We start from the raw sequence: 24,489 nt of genomic DNA on the forward strand, positions 1-24,489 counted from the left end.
TTGTGCTGGGGAGCTGGATGTGCAGACCGATTGTCACCTGGCAAGATGTGTAAGGTGGCTCGTTTACGTTAGCAACGTGGGCTGATTCAGCACAAGGATTACAATTTGAAGTCCTCCATGACCTTGGTAAGGAGCTGATCGGGTTCAGGTTGTCTTGGATCAGTGCGCGCGGGACAGTTCGCCATTACGATTGCGTTGAAAATATCCGAACTTCAGCATGCCAGGAGCTACCTAATGGTATACAACGCTTTCAAGCAATCACTGGTGAACATGCCAACTAAATGCATTAACGAGGTACTGATGGGCAAGATTACCCAAGCACAAGCTAGTTGCATATGTTTATATATATATATATATAGAAGCTTTGATATCTTAAAAATTTTCGACACTAGTCAAGTGTTAAACTTCACCGACCGTTCAATGACTTGCTCCGCGGTCTCTTCACCTTCCTCGGCAGTTAGATCCCAAACGCTTGCTTAAGTCTCAGTGCCTTGTTTACTGCGAATTAATTACAGGCAATATCACAGATCGATTTTGCTGTACTGATATCATTGGCGCAAAATGTTTCTTTACTGGCTCGTCATATTTGTCCTGACATTTTGAACCTCTGTATATATTGATTAGCCTGGTGCAACCCACAAATCATTATTGAATAATCTGAAATCGCATGACCGAATGGCTTCAGGCTATTTGAATAATGTACGCGGCAAATGGGTCATGAAGAAATTTTTCCACTTGGTATATTTTTCTTAGATTTAACTTGGATCTTTCTATTTCTTTGATGCCTTTCTTGAGATTTTGCTCGCCCCTTCAGAATGGGATTGTTTTCTGAGATCCAAGCTGACGCTAAGCAATGCGTCGAGCCCTAACCTCACCACCAGATCGTCACGTTGCAGCGGGGTGCTGGTGGTGCAGTAGTTGACGCGGACACGTTAGCCACTGCACGTATGGGAAACCAGAGGCGCGGGGTTCGATTCCCCGCGGTGCCCGCCCTTCCTGCCAGGGTGAGAGGCAGGCGACGCCATATGGCCCTCAGCACTGAGTGCGTCGTAACGCCGCAGTGACACACGTGTGACGTTCCAGGTTAACGGAAGAATTTTGTGGCGAAGATGTGACTCGCCGTAATGCTCGACACAGTCCGTCCTGCCCACTGACGCTATCTGACCTTCAGCGGGACCGCTGTCACCGGCTGTAGGCTATTCCAGTGAGGGACAAATGGCAAGCGCTTAAAGAGTCTCGAACCCATCCCACCACGAGTGGGTGGATTCGAAGGCAGGCGCTCTGACCAACTGAGCTAGCAGGACGGAAAAGCCAGCTGTAGGCATTCAATACGCTTGCTATCGTCGTTTTCCTGACATTGCGTGCGTTGGTCCAAATCGAAATTCGGACCTTCAAATCCTGTCCCGTTTCACCGTTTGCTTGTGCGTGCATAATGTGTCTGGCTCGCTGATTTCAAATGACGGAATGAACTGGAAATTCCACCATTGACCCGCACGTCAGACGCACAGCTGATATGCGACCGTTTGTCCCGTTTGTCTTCCAAAGCATGAACCCACCATTCGCTACTGGTGTCTAATCCTTCTGACAACGTCGGCACCACACAGGGGACCACCCGGCCCAAAACGCTCCACGCCGACTGCGCATCCCCGTCAACCCTCAACAGCGCTCGTTTGCTGAGCTTCCACCGTCTGCCGCCAGGTGTCCTCCGGAGCGGCGTGCTCGGCGGGCCTGAACCCCGAGGCGCACGTGTTCCAGCTGGAGCCGACGCTGGCCGAGCCAGCCGATGGGCCCGTGCACATAGCCGTGCAGGACTGGGAGACTGACGGAGCTGCCGCCGACGGCACCGGCTACGTCTTCAGTCCGTCTGACGGCGCCTCCGTGTCGCCCCAGTCGTCCGCCGAAGGTGAGGTGGGATCCGGACGTCGGAAGAGGGTGAGTGGAAGACCAAAGCGCTTGGAGAGGCGATTGTAGGACCCGTGCGTCATCAGAGGGTGAGAGGTGAATTTGGACATTGGGAAAGGATGAGGCTGTGGACCCATGCGTGGGCGAAGCTGACAACTGAACCCATGCGTGGGCGAAGCTGACAACTGGGCCCATGCGTCGGGGGAGGCTGACAACTGGACCCATGCGTCGGGGGAGGCTGATAGCTGAAACCCTGCCTCAGGGGGGGGGGGGCTGAGAGCTGAACCCCATCGTCTGGGGAGGTTGAGAGCTGGACCCATGTGTTGAGAGAGGCTGAGAGCTGGACCCATGCGTCGGGGAGGCTGAGAGCTGGACCCATGCGTCGGGGGGACTGAGAACTGGACCCATCGTTGAGAGAGGCTGAGAGCTGGACCAATGCGTCGGGGAGGCTGAGAGCTGGACCCATGCGTCGGGGAGGCTGAGAGCTGGACCAATGCGTCGGGGAGGCTGAGAGCTGGACCCATGCGTCGGGGAGGCTGAGAGCTGGATCCATGCGTCGGGGAGGCTGAGAGCCGAGCTCATGCCCATGAAAAGCTTAGAGGTGGACCCACGCATTGGGGGAGGATAAGAGACCCATGGGTTGGGGGGGGGGTTGAGGGCCCTACGCACCGGGGAAGGCTGAGAGGCTCACGAGTCGGGGGAGGTTGAGAGACCTACGCGTCGGGGGAAGCTGAGATACCCACGCGTCGGGGAGGCTGAGATACCCACGCGTCGGGGAGGCTGAGATACCCACGCTTCGGGAGGCTGAGATACCCACGCTTCGGGAGGCTGAGATACCCACGCTTCGGGAGGCTGAGATACCCACGCGTCGGGAGAAGGTGAGGGGTGCACGCAGATATCGGGAGAGAGGAGTAGACGCAGATGTTAGCAGAAGTGCGAGATGGAGCCAGACGTCTGAAGGGAATGAGAGGTGAACCTGGGTATCGGGAAAGGTAGGAGGTGGCCCCATCCGGGGGGTGAGAGGGAGGGAGGGGGTGAAATGTTGACTTTGTCTTCTGTCGAACTGGAAGCTAAAAGGTAACAGAAATGTCCTTTCGGATACCAGGCGAGTCCGGGCTTGTACGTAAAACGAAGTGTGTTATCTTAGTTTTCCAAAGCGGATGAGTCGCACACAGCTAATCCTGGAGAAAAGGAACCAATTTTCGTCTCCGATCTCCAAGGTGTTCGCGAATATCTCGAATCCCTGACTTGTCGGTGGTAAACCTGTGTAGTTTTGAGGATTAAGGAAACGTGACATGCTATCGTGCCTAACAAAGCATCTCTCATTTTCGGAGGGATTAACATTTTTTTCGTTTTTGGAACGACCCGGCACTCGAGTCCAAATCACGTTTTCAAGGTCCGGACTGTTTCATAGGTCACGATGGTATTAGCAAGGGGACGTCCCTGGCTTTCTTTTAGATCTGAGACCGGTAAGGAAGACTAAGAAGAGTCGGTCTAACCGACCTCTTATCTCCCCCCGATCGCTGTGCAACCTGAGATTGCTTGTATTGTCCATTGTTTTCACAACTTGTCGAGACGTGGTGGACTGGTCTCTAGGTTGTCGCAGATATTCTGTCTCGCGGCTTCTTTGAGGCAACGTTGACGGCGCCATATGGCCGCTGTCGTCAGCGCGCCCCACTGCCCAAATCATCATCGAAGCAATGTTGGACAACTGCCCCTGATCCTGCCCCTGGTCTTGTGAAAGTCTGAGGTCCCTTGCCATTTCACGTTTTCTAAAGGTCTTTACATGTCATTCTCTGCTGCGGTGAGGCCAGTAGCCCTCCAGCTCCGCGTTTCCGATCAGTCTGCCTCTTCCGCCCACTTTGGACCCCTGGCGCTCCTCGGGCCCTCCGCCCGGCCACCATGACGAAGCCATCTAGCGTTGAGCGACGGTTTCAGGAATGGTCTGGAGTCCTCGAAAGTCTTCAGTCATCTGTCTGGTTCTTGAGTAAGGTTAATTCCCTGAGCTGGCAGCTTCGCTCCGCCCGGGGTCACCACGGCGTCTCAAAAGCCCTTCTGTTATCTCCGGCCCATGCTGCTACTGTCTTGACAGAACTGGCTTTTTGCCCCCTCATTTACATCTTGGCAGAGTCCAAATATACTTTGCACTTCCTGAAACGCTCCCTGGCCTCCGGCGACATCTGGACCACCTTTTGGCCACAGACGATGGTGCTTGTGATAAACCGTCCAGATAATGCTACAATTCACGGTAATGCACGGTAATCCACGGTAACCCACGGCAACCCACGGTAAGTTGCGGGCTGGACTCGTTTTCAATGTGATGCGGTATCCTCGCCCAGCACACAACTCAAGTCACCGCTGGCACTCGATGAACAATCTGAGCACAGGAACAGCTCAGGGATTCGTTGGTTCACAATGGCAAAAGGCGTTAGTGTCGTGACACATTCTAGCTAACCCCCCACTCCCGCGTGGGTCAGAGCACCCCACGTGGGTCAGAGCACCCCAGGTGGGTCGATGGGCTTCCACGCTCTTGGCAATCACTGGCTTTGCTAGTCTGATGGTGGCGATTGCATACACGAGCCAACCGACAATCTCGCAAGTGTCTGAAGGGCCCTGAAAAGCTTGGACATTCGACACGGGTCGCGGTCATTTCTTTCAGGATTGTATATAGGCATGCACTTTAGGTGCTGTTTTGTAATTGTTCTGCTTACAAGAGGGGTCAGATGGCATTCGCTCGTGAGTATGAACGTCACCGTAGCTGACGCGAGTGCCTTTTATACCTATCCAGTTGCGGCTCAGATGTCCCTCATTTTTCGACTAACATGGAGGGCAATATTTTCCATAACCGAATCAGTGTTACAGCCCAAGATATTTACTGTCCTGCAGACTATTCGGATTCGTTAAAGAAGCTTTGAGTTCGTGTACAAAGTGCATGGTGCATGTTCCTGACATCCAAATTGGCTTTTTTACGTCGAACTATCAAACCGGCATTTTAAAATTTGTTTTCCTCTTCAGATCCATGAACGGATATTTTCTGCTGTCCCGCAATTACGACACTCCAATATAAAAAGCAAGCATAAGCTTAAGCCCTTTGTGGAAAAGGGGTTTGCCTACATAACCTGTTCACAGTAAATTGTTATATTTTGCACGAGACTTTACAATACTAAAGACTATGTACAATACCACTAGACCTTTACACTTACAAAATTTTGACGAAGTTTGCATGAAGCGTTTTTGCGGAGCCGGCAGTCATAGAAGATGGCCTTGAAGAATGCGTTTTATGACTAGTAAGTCTGCAATTGTGGAGCGGTAGCTCATATTCGTCGAAACTAATTTTGGAGTACCAAAAGTACGTAATTGGTCGTTCTTTGTTTTTTGCCAGGGTGATTATTACATGTAATTCGTCGGGGATTGTTATAGATCTGTCAACTAAGTACTAAGTAGCACGCGATGTATGTACTATTAGTAATTCCCCGTTGCTTCTTCGGTGAAGCAGTTTTTATTTTGTGCGTAGGCGAATGCGTCCTGGTCGCTGGAGATTCAGCGGCATAAAATGCCTTCTAAGTCCCGTTTGGATCAGTCTTCGCCAAGCATAATCTATCGCATTGACTATCTGCGTGATCCTGACTATTGCACAATATTGTCCCAGGCTGCTAGCCAGAAAACTGTTGGCCAGAAAGCACTGGCTATCTTTGGCGTGGGTGCAATGTCATTTCTTGGCCACCCACGGTAAAGCGGTCCAATCGATTTCGGGAAATTGCGGCGCCTTAGACGGGGATCTAAGCGACGTGGCGGTGATCCACCCAACCCCTGCGCTGTCACTTGCCGTGAAACATGGCCGACGACAATGAGCGAACCAGCCGCTGTACCACACTGGGGTAACAAACTGTTGCAGAACTGGGGGATACCTATTCACGCATTCCCCAAATGGAGGCCAGTCTCGCCAGTTTCAGCATTACAAATGTCTCAGAATGCTGCTGTGCGGTGTTCCGCATAGAACTGCATGGTTCTTTCATTTAACTTGTTTAACATTTAACATTAAACTAGATGAGCCAGGTGGGCGGAGTAATATATTGCCACCTTGCAGAACCAAAGCTGGGTGTGTCGCATGCTATCGCAATGTGTTGTTACCCGTGTGTAGACGTGGTTTTGCCTTCGTTCTGGGGAACCCAAGGGCGTCGCTTTATATGCTTTGGGAGGGGGGGGGGGGCGGGGGCTCAGTCGGTTCTTAGAGCCCTATTCCAATGCATGGGTACGCAAGAAGTAAATACTGGGCCCAGGAGAAACAGTCAAATTTCCATGATCTGTTGGAACACTGGTTACCTGACCGCATTACTGTTTGTTTTATTTTCATTTGGTTCCATATAGCTCTGTAGGCAGGTTTGCTTTCTGCCAAATCCATCGTATGTTGGTCCAGTCTACAAATGTTGGCAGTTTTTTGCACGAGAAACTCCTGTATCGGAACAAAAAACTGAACCGCAAGACATGGCAGCTTTTAAAGGTGTAAAAGTGGGTGTGGGTGTGTGTGTGTGTGGGTGCGTGGGTGTGTGGGTATGTGGGTGTGTGGGTGTGTGGGTATGTGGGTGTGTGGGTGTGTGGGTGTGTGGTTGTGTGGGTGTGTGACAAAGATAATGGACGTGCAGCATTTCTAATATACGGATACCCGCATTGTCGTATACCTTTACCCTTCAATATACGAGGAGGTCCTAGTTAAGCGAATTATCAGGTTAGCATTGGTTACATAATCAAAATCCGGCGTTTCAACCTGTGCTCATGGTCATGAGTGAAATACGTAACTCCAAAATGCTGCCAAGATCTTTATTTTAAAGCTCAATATTTTAAAGTTAAATGTTTAAGGTTCTTTACTTTAAAGTTAAAGATTCTCATACAAGGTTGCATTCACACGACTGGAAATCAAAAGTTACACGCACTGCTCTCCGCGTTTGTGACGTGTGAGGACTGTATGCGTAATGGCCACGTGGAAGACATGTCTGGAGCCGTGAAAATATCCCAGGATCCGATCCCAGAATCCCATGAACACCGGAACCTGTGGGATCCTGGAGATATCCTTGGGATCCAGGCACAGGTCAATGGTTAATGACAAATGGTAATGCGGTATGGCTCGAATGGCCATTGGTTTAAAGTGCAGTTCATCGGTATCTTTGATGTCTGGTTGTTTCACGACAGTGGCGTCAAGCAACGGATTCTGGCACGTTTTGTGTGGTGTGTCCGCCCCGGCGTCCAGTTGGTTACAGCGCCTTTCTTCCGATTCATTCGCCCGTGACTGGATGTGCTCCTGCTCGTTTAGGCTCTCATCATTCTCCTGTGACTGGGGTGGCTTCCGGTCGGTAGCAGTGGTCGCGCTAAAGGTCAGAAAAGGTCAGAGGCCAGGACAGGCCCCGCCGAGCATTGTGGCACGTTGAGCTTTTGCCGCACCAATTCTGCTATTAACCCTGAATTTCACAATCGGTTGGTGGATCAGGACCCACGCGAGAGCGCGGCTTGGTCTATGTCCCAGCAATCTATCCGGTCAACATATTTGGGCTAAATGCAACAAAAAAAAAACTTCACAGAAGTGTTCCGGGATTAATATTTTTGTGGTGCTCATTAATGTTTGCAAAAGCATCTGATCATGGGCACAGCTTCGGAACAGCGTGTTTTCTCAACACAATCAGTGCTTGCTCGGTAGTGTGGTTCAATATGTACCTCCAGGTGTACTGAAGGTATATTAATTTCCAAATAAGACCTCTAACTAATCTTCGGGTCTTGCTTATTCTCTAACTTTTAAGCTTCGTCAAAACGCAGATCGGGCTATTTAGCTACGCATTCTAGTGACCCTTCTGGCCACCAGCTTCCATCTTATCTGTCTTTCCAGTTATCGGCATGTCTGAGTTCTGTTTCACTTTTCATGTATGTACTTTCTGAGAATGCATACAATGCATTTGCCATAGCCTTTTGCCTGCACGCAAAAAAAAACATGTTATTTTGAATAAACCCTCCTTTTTGCGATTCGTGCCACCTCCGAAGCACGGTTAACAAGATGTATATTCGTTAATCGTATCACATCGTTTCGCTAACAAATTTTACTGATGATCATTACAGCGAGGCCTTATACATTTTGAATTTCGCGGATCATTACATTACTCGTCACACTACTAAGATGTTTTACTCATGAGACGCATTGGCCGCTCAGGGAAATCTGTGTGTTCAGGGGGACCTCTCGTCGTCCATGTGTCTTTGAAGTGCTCTTAAGCCATTCTGGCCACTGAGGGACTTAAGGAACCCTCTGGCCATTGACGAGTCCCTGGCCGGTGGCGTTGCGCTCTTAAGTCAAGAACACTCAGGGACAGAGGCTGCCTGGGAACTTCCGGTCACTAATAGGCGTCTCGCTTCGCTCAAGGGCCCTTCTAGCCCAAGAGCTCGCCTGGCCACCGACGGCCCACTGATGGTTCACAGTCTGCTCAGCGGCCAGCTGGGTCCACAGAGCAGTGCAATAGGATGCATATCCCTTGACCCTATGGCAGAGGCCTCCATGGGTAGAATTTCGTTTACCCAACACCTGCTATCCAGGGTATTACTCCATTTGCGCCGATGCAGTACTACGACTTCAAGCCAACTGTTCCTCTCGGCGTAGCCGTCAATGGTGAGATGAGCAAGTGCACTCAAGCATGAAGGATGCCGTGGATGTCCTGGGAAATTACCTACTTATCTTGCCTTTCTGTTCATTAACACGCAGCTCGCCGACGGTCAGGTAAACGTGTCATTGTCTGACGTTGATAAACTTGTGAAACACGCATGGCTGCACGACCCCTGAGATCATGAAATGACAGATGAACGAGATAAATGTAGCTGTACTGGTGGCTTGGCGACAAGCCAGAATCGCGTCAGCCGCCTATTCACTATGTTTTTGGACAGTGTGGTCTATCCCTTCAACGTTAACGGCTAATCGTTTGTCATCGGTGTCAACACTGGCATACATGTGTAAGATTGCAAGATGCCTATCAGATCCAATCATCTCGCAATGTACCATTGCATGATCAATGGTTTACGAATGTGGGCTGTTGTGCCCTGATAGAAAATCAGTGGTTAGTACGCCGCCTGTTTTGTTTTTTAGAAATATAGACAACTGTGAACGTTTATGTACCCATTAAAACTTGTGGCTAAATCCTGATACTGGATCCCGATATTGTCTTCTGGTGTGCTTGTTGGCTCGTGAAGTAGTAATCCACTGGTTGGCTCATAAGCATTCAGAAATGTTATCTTTCGTGAAGCTGCTAAAGATGGGGTGGTAATGAGATGATGTGTGAATGGATCATCAACTATGACACGAATGAATCATCAACTATGACACAGCATCATAAACCATCGTCGTACATCATCATCATAAATGATCACAAATCATCTTCATGAATCATCGTATATATCATCGATGATAGATACAGAATTTAAGTTTCGTGAATTGATTATGAAAGTTAAAAATGGAGAATTCACATTGGTCTCTTTTCTTCGAGTCTAAGGAGATAACATCGAAATAGTTGGTGTGGACTGGTGTGTAACCAGCGTTAAGCGCGCTGTGGTCTCGACCAGCAATGCTTCGGAAAGTGCGAGATTATGAAGGCATTTTTGTGTTCTGAACATATGAAATGGTGTCGAAGCAAGCTTAATGTAAAAATTTGTCATATTCTTCTTCTCAATACAAAGCATGTTAAGTCAGCAAAGCCCACTTTCCCGCGTAATTACATGCGGGCATGACATGACATCACAACTTGACGTTTTGATAGGTAAGATTTTCTTTTCTCAATCAATCCTCTACCTAGCCGCCATCCATTCGCAGATCCCGTCACTCAACCGTTTGCATTTTTCCAGCATTTAAGTTCTAAGTCATGACGATGTTTCAGGGAAGCCTGTACCCAAAGCCGTTGTTATGGGTCCATATATCCCGAAGAAGTGTAAGTGGATCTAGATATGGTTAAAACAAGCGCTAGCAGAAACATCGAGTAACATTTCTTGAAGTCTGTCGGATAGTTCGTAACTTTGTTAACCCTACCTGCAACATTACTCGTAATTTTCCCAAAGTCTGCGCCCAGCCCAGCCCGTTACTATGGGCAACCATAGAGGCTCATGGCATAGATTACTCCCCTATGGGCAACCGCGGTCTCACCCAGCACTTGAATTCCTCTAGCACCTACTTTCGGCTCAGCCGGGGCATTGTTACTCTCACTGCCTGAGCTTGAGTTTAAGTTTTCGCCAGGGTTTCGGCACAGCCTCAGAACAGATCGCGGGGTCAGATGCTGCCGATGTCCTCGTAAGAACGCTCGGGGGCTTGGCAGTCGACCCAGAGGCGGGGGGGGGGGGGGGGTATCAGCAAATTCGCCCGCAACCTGGACCATCGAGCGGCTGAAATAGATTAATGGAATCTGTTTAAGCTCAGAAGCCCGGCGTCATTCTCAATGTCCGTTACGTTCTTATTTGTGGTTGTCGATGGTCGTAACGTGTATTTTAAGAAACGTATTAGAAACAAATCGCTTCAACGGGTCCTTGCGGCACGCTGGGTAGGGATCGGTGCTCCCCCGTGAGTCCAGCACCCTAGGAAGGCGGTTCGACATGCAACGGCTGCTTTTCTCTGGCTTTGTGGCCAGAGAATAACTGCGGTTGATCTTTTTCGTGGCGCACTAAGCCAGAAGGTGTCGAACTTGGCGTCTTGATTTGTTATATTCATATACACGCACACACGTGTATATATATATATATGCATACATGCATATATGTACATATTTATACACATATGTACATGTGTATGTATGTGTATATATATATATATATATATATATATATATATATATATGTTTATATGTGTGTATGCCACACACCCAGGCAAACACGGCAAAGGTATAAAATGTCCGCTGTCTTTCTGCGAAATGCACGATCGAAACATTTGCAGGGGTAGCATTCGCGTACTGCAAGACCGAACTCGAGGCACTCTTCTGTACGGATGGAAGCTTTTTTATTTTCGCAACATTTACAGTAATCGGCCGGATAGTTAGTACTAATGGGAATGGGGTTATCGTAGGTCGCATGTCGTGCACTGGCAGCTGTGCGAGCTGTTTGTAATGTAGGTCGATGGTGGGTGCCATGTCGGCGGCGTGCAATGTTTCAAGTGCGGTGGGGTGTCTTTGGTTGTATGGTCTGGATAATATAGTCTTTAAGTGTGATAGTGTTCGCGATCAGCACATTTCTATCGAGTGCGGTGCTCCGGTGTGCGCGGGTGTGTATTTGGTGCCCCCTCTCGTAAATGCAGTCATAATGCTCCTCCCGTAGGTGCATGAGGACCTCGTTAAAACTTCGGCTGAGGCTTACTTAGCCAGGCCAATACACAATTAGTTTACTTTGCGAGTTTCGCGGTCCCAGGCTGAAAACAGTTAACTTGCGCGTTGGTCTGCCTCGATTTATCTGCATTTTGACTGAAGTTGTGTTTATAATCAGCGAAGATGTTTTTGCACTTTTGTAGTATCTGTTTGATCTTAGTCTTCTTCTGGATCTCAGTCGAGCGCAGTGTTTTAGAATAGTATCACGCAGCGCCTGTTAATCGGTTTCCCGATCGGGCATCAAAGTATTTTTGTAAGACAAATGTGGTAGCTCACGACGTTTCCGGACGTCCGAGGGGGAGGGCGGTGGGGTTCCAAAGGGCGTTCAAGAATTCCAGAGGGTTCGAGAGTTGGAGAGCTCGAGAGAGTATCTAGAATGCTGTTCTATCATTTTGTTTCTCTTCTTGAGATAGTTTTCGAGTAAGGGTTTCGGTACATTGTCAGAACGATTTGTATAGCCATTATTGAACACTATTTGTGAGTTATGCAAATATGAGCCGGAGGATTTGTGGTATAAATATAATTAAGATACCCGCCGCCAACGACGTAACGTTGACGTTTGTCTTAACACTATGACGTGGATATGACTTGACATGTGTGCGTAGCCAGCATTGCCTCGGATTGGGGACAGGATGTCAAATTTCCTCCACACTCCTGCAAATTCGGATCAAATTCCTCCCAAATCGTCCAGTCTGTTATGTAATCCTCATGGCTCATGAGGGAGGGGACCGTGCAGGAGCGTCACTTTGTGTATTTTGGGGGCTGAGCCCCTCCTCCCTCCCACTCCTGATGCTGAGTGAAGCCACCAATGTTCCCCTGAGTCCCGCAATGCATATGAGTAAGGAGGGAATACGGGGCTAAATAAATACTCAACAATTGTCTCAACTATTGCCTTGGTATTGGCTGTAGATAGGCATCTAAGCACATCACTGGGCGGACTCTGGGCCACTTGCGCACGCATGACCCTCTGTTAAGCACCTCTGGCCCCTGCCCGACACAGGGCCCCGATCATTGTCGGGGGCCCAGGCCAATGCAAATCGTGGGCCCCGGCTTTACTGCGGCTTGGGAAATGGACCCTCGGCGTTCAGACCGAGACGGAGCCAACTGTTCTGCGTTGGTGTTCTCTGGCCGACCTAGAGGTCCGCATTGTCTCAGGGGTCCTCAATCGGTGCAAGAGGCCCTCTGACTGGTACTTCAGATCATGACCTTACGGCTTTGATCCTAGTGACCTACAGCTTCAGGCTCTTGCCCTCTAATGAGGCTATTGATCTTGAGGGGCATTCGGCTCCTCTTCGGTCTCCTCAAATATAGCTCGTGACGGACTTTGGGCCCCTTCCCCAATACAGGACCCCCGTTAGTCACTGTTGACCCCTGACAGACGCTGGGATCCATACCAATTTAAATCGCTGGTCCGGCTTTGGCCTTCCTTAGTTAATGGGCCCTCAGCCCCATGCTGACACGGAACCGACGCGTCGGCTCCGTGTCGGCCACCGCACCGTCACGGCGGTGCGGCGCACTGATGGTGCCTGATCCACATATAGGTCTATATCGACTCAGGGGCGCCCAATCGACGCAAACAGCCCTCTCGCTGGCATTGAAGTGCCTGGCATCGCAGGCCGAGGCCCCTGAATACGTCCTCCGGCCAGCGTTTCAGGCCCTTCAGCCCCTCAAATCGGGCCTTAATCGTCAGTTCCGGGTGGCTCAAAGGGCCCCCCAGAACCGAAGTGGAGGGGGGGGGGGGGCCGTGTCCCTTCTCTCTCCTGCCTGAGCCACTTGAACCCAACAATGGCCAGCGTTTTTGTCACATAATCGTGGTTGTGGTGGCCATAATCTACCACACGATCAGCGACGGTGGTAGTCATCAGTGATCCCTTACTCAGAGTTGTTAAGATGTCTGTGAATTCAACCTCGCTCTAAGCTTTTCACAAAAGACAGCTCACATTAGCTGTCTTCTGTGAAAAGAGAGGTCATTCGTCCGCAGGGAAACAATTTTAAACCCATGAAATAGTAAAACACGTTTTTTAATTGAACATCGAGAGCAGGAATCAAAAAGACCAAAGCTCGGGAAGAAAACAGGTTTTGGACAGGTTAAATCCACCTTTTAGGCTGAACCGCTCAAGCGACTTTAAAAAGCGACCGCGCTGCCCCTGTGGCCACCTTGCCAACATCCCCGAACCAACATTTTTCCAACTGGATCATTTAAGCATTCACGGATCACTCAGTCTGGTCCGCGTGACGGTGCTCTGCGCAGCACAGACATCGAAGGTACGCGACTTAGTCGTGGCGCATGCTGCTTTGCTGCGCCAATAGCCGGTTCCCCGACGCCCCGGTAAAATCACCTCAAACTTTAAAGGTTCGGTTCGCATTTCAATGATGCGCAGCGTGTTGGAATTATTTGTGTTCTAAATTTTAGTGTCTGTGTTAATTGGCGGTGCCCTGCGTGTGAGGCGCACTGGCGCAGTGGTCAGTAGAATCGTTGTTAAGCACCGCAACGTAATTCAGCCGGTATCTTCTGGTGTATCGAAAGATGTAGCACCGACTAAGCACACTGAGAATGGACCAGGCGTACCAGCAGCGTTACAGCGCCAAAGAGCCAGCTTACAACAAAGCTTTGTGGGATAATTTGTGTGGGTGAAGCAGAAATTCAAGGTCCAGCAGATTTTCTCCAAAGCACCAAAAGCTGAACTATGTGCCCTCGGATTTGTTTCCAGATGTGGCGAGACAGACACCAACGCCATATCAGCCGCGACGTGACAGACACCATAGACTGAGCAGGGCGACTCATCCTCTTATAGATTGCATTTGGAGTGGAATAAGCTGCTTTTCAGACCAAAAAGGAAGGCTACAAGGCTACAGGCGTCCAGATTTTTTAGGTTCTCCAAAACCAAGATGCGATTTTCACAGCATATAGACGCACCGACCATACCGACAGTGCCCTATCATGCGCATGTAGCGATGTCAGCGTAGCTGTCCACAACAAGGGGGCGCTGCAGGCGATAGCCACGTGACAACGGTACAAAATTATGGGCTTTGACGTTTTCTGAGTTCTTATAGGATATCGAAAGTATGTTGAAAAGTGTGCTGAATGACAAAAACGGCACGTACGCCGAATAACATCGTACTAAGACTATACGGGGTAGTTTTGTCCTGGGAGCAGTCACGGTCAAGATGTTTGTATATATTTAGTCTAAACCTCCTGAATGTACAGATTTCTGGGATCAGAACCCGCGTTAAGCAGAACGTGTTGTGTGAGCCTTGGCCACCACCATCCAATCGTGAAATTCCAGGTCAACGTCATAACGTGCTGGCGAAAGTTTAACGTGCCGCAATGCTTGGCACAGGCCGTCCTGCCCACAATCTCCCGACCTTTATCGCGTCCGCTGCCGCCGACCGCAGGCTATCCCACCCAAGGCTAACTCGCATTAACCACGTTGATGCGAGTGGGCACCAAAATCTACTGCCGCACATTGTTCGTTGGTGTGTGCGCACAATCAACATTATTATGTTATTCTGACGCAGACTCTAAGCGATGTCAATAACGCGATTGCCTGCACAGCGCTTGAAGCTGTTAAGCACCCTGGTGTTCACCATGCTGGGATCTGGACATAATGGATGTATGTCTGCCCCGGTGCCCCTGACATTTTAAGGACCTGAAGCCGTTGCAAAGCACCTGTTCGTTTGAGGGCCCTTGGTCTTACCGGTACCGTCCACCATGCTGAGGCCCCTTGATCGCCCCGGTGGCCCAGTAAATGCTGGAGATCTTTTGGCGTTCTCTTTTTGTTTTCCCGTTTTGGGACCCGTTGCCGACCTTAGTTCTGTACCCGTCTGGTGCGCGGGTACTCGACTGAACTCACAGCTGACCCGATTGCGTCGTTAAGGGTCCTATGATCTGGCAAGCTCCTTGGCGATAAAGGCTCCCTGGGCGGTTTGACTGCCACTAGTCTTGTTCAAGCCTTTTTTAATCTAAGCCTTCAACCAGTTCCATGGTTTAAGTGGTCCTTCAGGCACTCCTGAAGTCTTCTGAGGAACTCCTTCGAAACCGTGTAAGCGTATTTGTTCAACATTTAAAGGGGTTTGTGAAATAACAGGTAAATAAACATTATTTGACCCTCAACTACATAATCATCTTTGGGAGAGGCTCAACACTGCTGCCACTGCTCCGTGGACAAGTTACCGCTGTCAGCTAGCACTGTTCCCCGGGCAGGCCACCGCTATCAGCTGGCACTGCTCCCCGGGCAGGCCACCGCTGTCGGCTAGCACTGCTCCCCGGGCAGGCCACCGCTGTCAGCTGGCACTGCTCCCCGGGCAGGCCACCGCTGTCAGCTGGCACTGCTCCCCGGGCAGGCCACCGCTGTCAGCTGGCACTGCTCCCCGGGCAGGCCACCGCTGTCAGCTGGCACTGCTCCCAGGGCAGGCTACCGCTATCAGCTGACACTGCTCCCCGGGCAGGCCACCGCTTTCAGCTGGCACTGCTCCCCGGGCAAGTCACCGCTGTCAGCTGGCACTGCTCCCCGGGCAGGCCGTCGCTGTCAGCTGGCAATGCTCCCCGGGCAGGTCACCGCTGTCGGCTGGAACTGCTCCCCGGGCAAGTCACCGCCGTCGGCAAAACATTCAACCCACAGTAGTAGGAGGCCGCAACGCATGCGTCATGGCTCTGGCAGGAACTAATGATTTGATCTGGGTGGAGCCGGTGGAGCCTGTGGAGCCGGACTCCTTGGAGATAAGGCTCAGGATTTCAAGCTTTCCGTCAGGAAAATTTCCTCATACATGTGTGAATGACGTCCGCTACTAAAGCTGAAACCTCCTGGCTGGCACTAGAAGTGTATTTATCTTCCAAGTTTTATTATGACTACTTTTAACCTTATTCTCTGGTGTCATTTGTTTTATTTTGTTCATATCCAACGCCGAGCCTGCCCCACTTCCTTTCTTTTGTTAGTTTGCACCTCTTAGCACGGAGTGCCGTGACCTGTTCCTGTGTGTTCTGTTGTCAATATGCGGCTATTGTGTCGCTGGAATCGTGAGAGGGGCACTCCTGTCTGCCTGTTGATGGCAGTCAGCAAACACATCCCGACCATAAACTCTTCCGGCAGGAACGCATTACATAGGCCTTTTGTCCCAACACGCCACCCCGCGCTACGCCTTGGTACCCAAAGACTCATCAGTTTTGTTCAGCAGATACAAACGGCGGAACCGTGCGTGATCTGGGAGGGGAGGACAGATGTTGGCCTTGTAACCCGGCGACGCAGGGTTCGAGTCCCACAACGGGTGCTTTGTTTCGCAGGAACGGCATGAGAGGTCAACTGAAGCTGGCCGAAGTTCAGCCTGGCCCTGGGCGGCTGTTTCAGAGCGCCGCGCGCTGTGTAAGACCTTCCGCAGGTCTGTTCGGCCAAAGGCCCGGAGACGGGACGATCTCATTAACTGGATCGGTATATTTGATGGCGATTTCGGGGCACATTCATGGCGTTAGCACTGCTTTGCAAGTGCTGCGAACACAAACCTTTTAAATGTGTTGAAAAAAGGCCCGAGACATCCGAAATAAATGGATAAAACACAACTGTTACAGCGAGCTCGTCGTTATAACAAATTGAGATAATGCGTCACATGCTGAAAAAAATGGTGGCGGTCTTGAAATCACGAGACGAAACTTGCAGCAAAAATGTCCTGTGCCGTGGTGTTACTGGAGTGAGACGGATGCAAACGGATGCATGACCTAGAAGCATTCGAATGTGGGTACGCTTCTCTGCTGCCTTCCTCTTCCTCACCCATTTTCTGTAGCCATTGGTCGGATGTGCTCGAAAGATAGTGAAGTCATCACTTATCCTGCGTTAAAGCTCCCGCGCGTTCACTCTCGACCTGGCCGCAACTAAGGGTGACCCAGGGGAATTACATCAGTAAGACATGCATACCGTGCAGGGTAAACAAGGTAGCCGCAGACAATGATTCAGGAACCCCATGAAGATGGCACCAGAGCCTGACCGATCGAAGCCATACGCGTTTAGAACGCAAATGGGCCGCGTCATTGTAGCTCTTTTTATGGCGTTTTTCATGTAAAGGTGCTCGATGACAGAATGTTTCCGCCGCGTTATCTCACGAACAGCCTTGGCTGAAATGTTGGCTGGCGGTGGGCTGCGGCATTTTAGCGGACGAAGCAAATGTTTTGGTATTTTCTCACCACGCCATTGATTGCGACCAAACTTAGATACTGACAAGTAAATGTTGTTGGTAGATGTCATTGTTTTTTAAGGGAATGTTCCACATTTAAAGAAATTGAAGCACGGATTAGGTATGATGCAATAAGCGAACCTAATTATTGTTAAACTTTTAAGTTGGAAAAGGCTGCTCTACATAGCACAATTCATCTGTTTAATAAAAATGCTCCTTAATACGTCATTGTTTGATTGTCATCATACCTTGCGCAACATTAGTTGAGAGCCAATTGACGGCCGTTATACCTGGAAATCGCGATCACGAACGCCAGATATGAAGCGACTCGACAAAGATATGTGTATTGACCTTGATCGCCGCATCGCCAATTGAACGGCGGGATCTGAATGACGTTATTATGCTTTCATGGCTGCCTGGGTGACCTTAAAATAGCGCCCCTGAAATGATCTGGACATCTTCGCTGGCGTGTAGCTAGAAAACTACAGAGCTTAGTTTTTAAGAACGGTAGTGCTGTGAACCGCACCGAATGATCCTCAAGATGCTGTTTCAGTTTAAAATCCCATGCAAATGTGGAGCACTCCCTTTTACTTTGTTGGTATAGCGCATGACTGTATAGTTTTCCTGGTCCGTCCAGGCTAGTATTTCCCATCCTTTTTAGGTTCATTTCCGCCTGAGGATAAGCTGAAGTCATGATTTCACCCGTAACTCCAACCAAGGAGAACTCAAAGTCCGGCATATACTTCCCTATCATCGTGACCAGGATCATATAAGCGGCTCATAGGCCTAGAGAAGTGTTTTACGGTGCACATGTATTTGAGAAACACATGAAATCCCAGAATTTGTCTCTCAGTATGTTGCTGGTGCTCGAATACCATTCCAGTTATGACGCGTCCCCTGTTTTCGACTATTACAGCATATACGCTCGGCTCAGTGCTTGTGGCAGCATCACCTTCCATTCTGTAAGCAATGCTGAGATGACCTATGTCTCACTATTTTACGAACAAGCAAACATACAAGATAGGATACAAACTCAGAAAGACGTCAGGAATTAGCCACGAGTTTTAATGGGTATATGAACGAGCATATAGATCTAGTTTCTGGGTAAAATCATTAGCAGGCAAACTTCTTTTTTATCAAGGCACAGTGACCCGCATTCGTGAAACATCGGATCATGCAATGGCAAATTGCAAGATGATTGGATGTGATATGCATCTCGTCATCTTACATATGCATGCCAGTGTTGACACAGATGACGAGCGATAGCCGTCCACGTTGAAACGATGGACCATGTTGCTTAAAAGCATTGTGGATATGCCTCTGACGTGGGTCTGGAATTGTCGCCAAGCCACCAGCGCAGTGGGGTCCAATGATAGGCAGATGACTCCAGTTCGTTTTGTCGGCCCCCTGACCGAAATGGGGTGGAGGTCCGGGGCCATGTTCGCTCCTGTGCCCGTGTCTGACACAGGGCCCTTTCACTGCCTCATTATGAACCCTTTCCTCGTCATCTCCCCGATCTCCTTGCATTGCCAGCAGGCTCGGTCAACTTAAGAGGCTCCCTGACATTCGGGTTCATGTCCCTGTCCCTTCTCAGGAAACGGAACCATGGCCGACTCGGGGCCCTTGCCGACATAGGGTCCCATGTTAGGCGTTCTGTGGTCCCTTGTGGCGCCGGCGATTTATTTCATGCAGTCAGTTAACGCTGGATTTTGTCAGCTTATTTACTATTAACTCGTGGCAGAACTGACCTCGCGGTAGCGGCTGGCCCATATTTCAGTTGTAGGAGGATATATATATATATATATATATATATATATATATATGTGTGTGTGTGTGTGCATGTATATTGAAATTGAAGAAAGACATGTCCTCAATACCAAACGGGCTATATCCGGCGATTTTTAAGGGGGCCTTTTACCATCATGGGCCATTGTCAATCCTGTGCCCCCTCCCCCGCCCTTGCCAAGGGTCTGGCTGCGCTCCTTGGCTCAAGCGTCCACTTTTATGCTACTTGACTGAATGATGCTGTTCCTTCTGATATATTCGTACCCGCGCTAACACAGCCCCATCGTATTAATAAGCTGACGATGAGCTCAAATCAGCTGCCAGCATACTTTTCCAATATGTCGTTCGCACCAAATTGGCCTGTTCTGAGACGCGAACCCAAGATCCGTGGATTACAATGCTCCGCTTGCACCACCTCCGTAGTGACGGACAATTACGTATGTTTTTTAGGCCAATCGGTATTTCATTGCAAATGGACTTTGAGGTGCCATTTGTCGTTTCAAGGTATGTCCCTTGCTGATTTATATACCCTTTAGCTCATCATTTGTAGTGAGATCAATTTTTTAACAGATCCTATCTTGGATTTCATTTTTTCTTCTGCCATAGATCTCCTCGCATGTGTGTCTGCCTAGTTTTGGGCAAGCACGGGTATCCAGCGGTGTCGGCGGCGAACATTCTCCATCACTACCCACAATGCATCACTTTCACGCATGCTGGAGGTAGCCATTTTGGGAGCGATCGGAGCCTTTCCTGACGGGGGCACTGGAGCAACGGCGAGCTGGTTAGTGGATTTATACTGGAATATCGTGTTTGGCTTCGCCTACGTCAAGTTGGCATACGTGCTGAGATGGATCATCGATCAGGTTCCTGACGTGTGCGCCGGAGACCATTACCTGACACGTTTTCGTTGCCAGTAGGAGTACCGCCTAAGGATGTCCTGCGTTCGATGTTCTAATAACTTTGAGGTGTGGGCAGTTTGCTGGGCACACTTAATAAAGCAGTTGCCTTAGAGGTAGGCTTATCAGCTTTAGTCATGGATGGCATGTGTGTAGTAGTTCTTTGATCATAACTGGCCGTCACATCTTTCTGGGTGTTGGTACAGTGACTGGTGATCGCTCATTGGTAGAAAATTGGAATTGTGTGTTGGTTTGTGTACAGGAAACTAGCCACTGGATGATATTCATAGTAAAGCTAGATATTAAATGCAGTCAGATGTCAGACATTTACCAAGTCATCAAATAATTGTGAGTCCTGAAGTGTGGCAATCTTGACAATATGGGTGCTGAGTTGCATGCAGTCATGGCTAGTTTGCAAAATGCAGTTGTGTTCACTAGATCAATACCTGGCAGCATGCCACCCTATTTGGAGCACTCCAAATATTTGGTTTGAGTTTCTGTATCTCAAAACTGCACCACACAGGTCTTAGTTCCTGATGTTATCATAATAACAGGATTGGGCAAGTTTTTTACATATTGCTGCTAAGTGATGGAGGTTAGTGTCCACAAAACAGGTTATGCTTAGCAAGGTCTTGCCCAATATCAGTTGGTCAAGCCATTTAGTACTCTGCAAAGCATGCCATATGACTAGATATTTTATTTGTATTAGCATTGTTTTTTTCATTTTAATAATATATTGTTTGCCAAGGTCAATGTCTGATTCTAATGGCAGCAATATGGCCTCAGTGATAGCCCTAGCAAGATGTTATTGAATGGTGTCATAGTTTGTAGTCTGAAAATCATGTGTTATGTTTTATTCATGGTAAGTAGATACTGAGTTAGTTTTATGCAAGGTGACTGCCACAAACCTGGTGTACTTTTATAAGCATCTCTGACTGGATCTATGCATACCTGTGGTCTATGTGTTGCATATGGTCAAGCTCATTGTAATATAAACTGGCTTCTAATCCAGGTAGGGTGAGCATCCTTGAGTGAGAAAGTTGTGCTTAGCAATTGAAGAGGTGTGAATGCAGGTGGGCACCACAAACATCAGAATTAATTAATATTACTTTTAATGCCAGCTTACATTGACTGGGAAGTGGTTATATTCATGTGTCATACAATATCCCCCTGCAGTGGAGCTGGGTTTTCAAGGTGCAGAATAGCTCACTGGTTGTGTACATTTAATGCAAGAGGTTTGAACAATTGGTGTGGTGGCACTTGGCTGCTACTGCTCAATGAAGTCCTGCAACATTGTGTGGTGAACAGTCTTGAGCAGAGTCACAGTTCTGTCCAGTGTTGGAAATTCCAAAAATTTTCCTGGTAGTGGAGTACAAATTTTCTATTGTGGAGCTCAAAATTATCCAAGCACTGCAGATCATTACAGCTTTATTTAGGTGATCTTTGGGAGATAATAGTACAATAGGTGGCACTCAACAAAAGCACCACTTTTCAGATACAGCAATTCATGTGAAAGCACTTTAAATGAACCGAAACATCAGTATCAAACATGGCACACTGAAACAACACAGTCTCATACTCTTACTATAAAACACATGTGCATATATATTGGTAAGCAAGTTATGAAAGGCTCTGTGTATACACCCTCCAAAATGGAGGGTAATTACACATCAGGCTTATACACCCTCCAAAATGGAGGGTGTTACACACTGGGCTTCTACACCCTCCAAAACGGTGGGTGGGTATGATACATGCAGCCGGGCAAAAATGGTACACAAAAAATGCAAATGAACATGCCACAGATGGCCACCTACTCATGCTCCATCATGATCATGCTACTCATGCGCCACCACGGTCACGCTGCTCACGCTCCACCAGCTAGCTGGTTTTAAAGACCAGGAAGCCCTGCATGTCCCACCCGAACAATAGAGACAGGCAGCACTCTAAACTGATTTACCGAGCCAACGCAAGTACAATGCCTGACAGATCTGTGTGGGCCGGCCAAAAGGGATCGGAGTCGGTCACTCCGCTGACCCCAGCGGGTAATGCAAGGTATTTATGGATTTTGATTTGCCTAAGCTGATATCATTAGGAAATAGGATAATTTATGTTGTAATCAATTGATGTTTTTGTCCCAATAAACCCTTTCCCTTAATTTGCTGGGCAAAATTTATGGCTTCATGTTACTCTGATGTCCCGATGTTTTTACCAGAGTGAGATGGCCGTCTCCAAACAGTTTTTTGGCTCTTTATAGCAATGCTTTGGCTTAAAAGGGTATCTTTGTAAAGCTTGAATTATCAGCTTTAATTTCACACCCTTAAGTGACAAACCAACTTGGTTTAAATTGACACCTGCCATAACATTTTTGTACTCCGGTTGCCAGGAAGTGGCCAAAAATCCAACCACATGGGGGTCCTGGATGAGTACAAATAAGTCCTTCATATCTCTGTACAGCTTCCCTCCAAATGTTTACAAATCTGTTCAAGGCATCAGCACGAGCAGCATATTTACGCTCTTGACAAATCAGTCATGAGGAGGTGAATCATAAAACCAATTTGAGTTTTTGCTATGTTCAACCTCCAACCAGAGCTGAGGGGCAGGCACAAGCTGCTGAATAGTTGAGACGTTTCCGACGCTGAATTACGAGTGGTTCTCTTATTTGCATTGCCATGACACAGTGGTGGCATGTGGGTAGGCGGCGGTCTGCGGTAGGTGATTGGGCATGCAGTGTTCTATGAATCTTTGTTGCATCCTTGGCAGTTAATGCAGTTTGTCGTCAATGGCAGGTTAAGTCATGTTCGAGTTTGAGTTGGTCTGCATAGGGCATAGGAAGGGAGAGCTTTGCTAATCTACAGACCGGCGTGATTCTGGTACTCGTTTCTCATCTCCCAGTTTTGTTCAAAGGCGATTCCATTCAACATTCACATGATTTATTTTTCACATTTTCATGCATTGTCTATCACATACCTAGGTGGCAATGCAGGCTGCTTGCTATTGGGCATCTTAGTCTGGTGGGAGCAAGTTTTGTGCTCTTAAAGTTATCAATACATGGCTCCTGATGGAAGCAGCAAGTCTCAGAGTCACAGAAATTTGTCGCTAAATTTGGACATCTTTGCATGAAGATGATCAGTTTGATGGAGAAAGGTGTGTGCACTAGTGATATTAGAGAAAATGGATCACACAGGAAAGATATTTCACCTTTCATATTTAGCTACAATGTTGAACAAGATTGATGGAATGGTGGAATAGGTATTTCAAAATGTGTTCAGAACAGGGTGGGAAATTTAGTTTTTTTTGCTGGTGGCGGAGTACAAAAATTTTTGTGGTCGGAGTACAAATTTGCCTGCAAGCAAAGGTCTGTCTAGTGTGGAATGAGCATCTGCACAATGGGCCTTGCTTGGAGTACATCACATACTGCCTTTAATGGTTCAACATTTTCCCAATGTTTTTCTGGCAAAAATTAGTGTCAGCATGCAATTTTGCATTTCCGTGGAACAGAGCACTTCTTGTGAGTGAGGGTGCCACACTGATCCCATCCATATCTCTGTAGTGCTACTAGCTCACCTATACATGCAAAGATTGCTTAATGGTACATGTTAATAAGAAATATACAGTTGAGAGGTTAACAACAAACTTTATACATATGCATTCACAGGTGCATCATACAAAGCTCAGTTACTTATCATTATCTATCTACATGCAAACTTACACAATATCGAAATGATAAATCAGGTGCATCCTCTGCTTACTGACAAACTAAGTTGCGGACAACCACTGTGCATCACACCCTGGTTTTTTAATGAGTCTTAGGCAGATGCAACTGTCTATGAAAGCCTTATGTATGTGACATCACTAACATGTTGTCCTTTTGGCCTTTACATAATTAATATAAACATACCAAAAGTGTTCCTCTTCCTATCCTTCTCTTTCTGCTCTTCTCCTCTTTCAGTTCCTCACCTTCTCTTTCTGTCACTTTTCTCCTTCCACTCCTCCTCCACTTCTGCTCCTCCTCTCTTCCTGCACCTCCTGTTATCCCTCTCCTCTTCTCCAAGTTCCCTATGATCTTATGTAGGGACAATTTTAATACTGCCACTGCAAGACCTTATGCCTGACAGCAAGGAACATAGCAGCATTGCCTCCTGTCAGGTTACAGCAATTATAACCACAAGCTGAAAAGAGGCCAGCCTCATATTTGACCCCACATGGGAAACCCAAGCCTAGCATTTGTTGTATATAGATACCTTAGTACCTACATACCTACCCACCATGCTGTAGGTACAGCAGGTTATACCAAGGTGATTCTGCACCAGCCTGCAGTGGTAAACATTTATAGATCAGTCCCCCGGTATTTATTTACCTTTTTTGGAATGACTTAATAG

The 24,489-nt window shown here is 48.3% G+C and overlaps 1 protein-coding gene across 1 annotated transcript in view; it reads left to right on the plus strand.

The window, feature by feature from the left end:
* The window catches only part of LOC119105558 (uncharacterized), a 104,680-nt gene that overhangs the window by 62,343 nt on the left and 17,848 nt on the right, over positions 1–24,489 (plus strand). Inside the window, exon 5 of the mRNA XM_037229018.1 lies at positions 1,699–1,903. Within this exon, the coding sequence (XP_037084913.1) occupies positions 1,699–1,903 (205 nt within the window). The remainder of the gene's footprint in view (positions 1–1,698; positions 1,904–24,489) is intronic.

Source organism: Pollicipes pollicipes, unplaced genomic scaffold (genome assembly GCF_011947565.3).
Source record: "Pollicipes pollicipes isolate AB1234 unplaced genomic scaffold, Ppol_2.1 Scaffold_6138;HRSCAF=7277_pilon_pilon_pilon, whole genome shotgun sequence".
Lineage (NCBI taxonomy): Eukaryota > Metazoa > Arthropoda > Thecostraca > Pollicipedomorpha > Pollicipedidae > Pollicipes > Pollicipes pollicipes.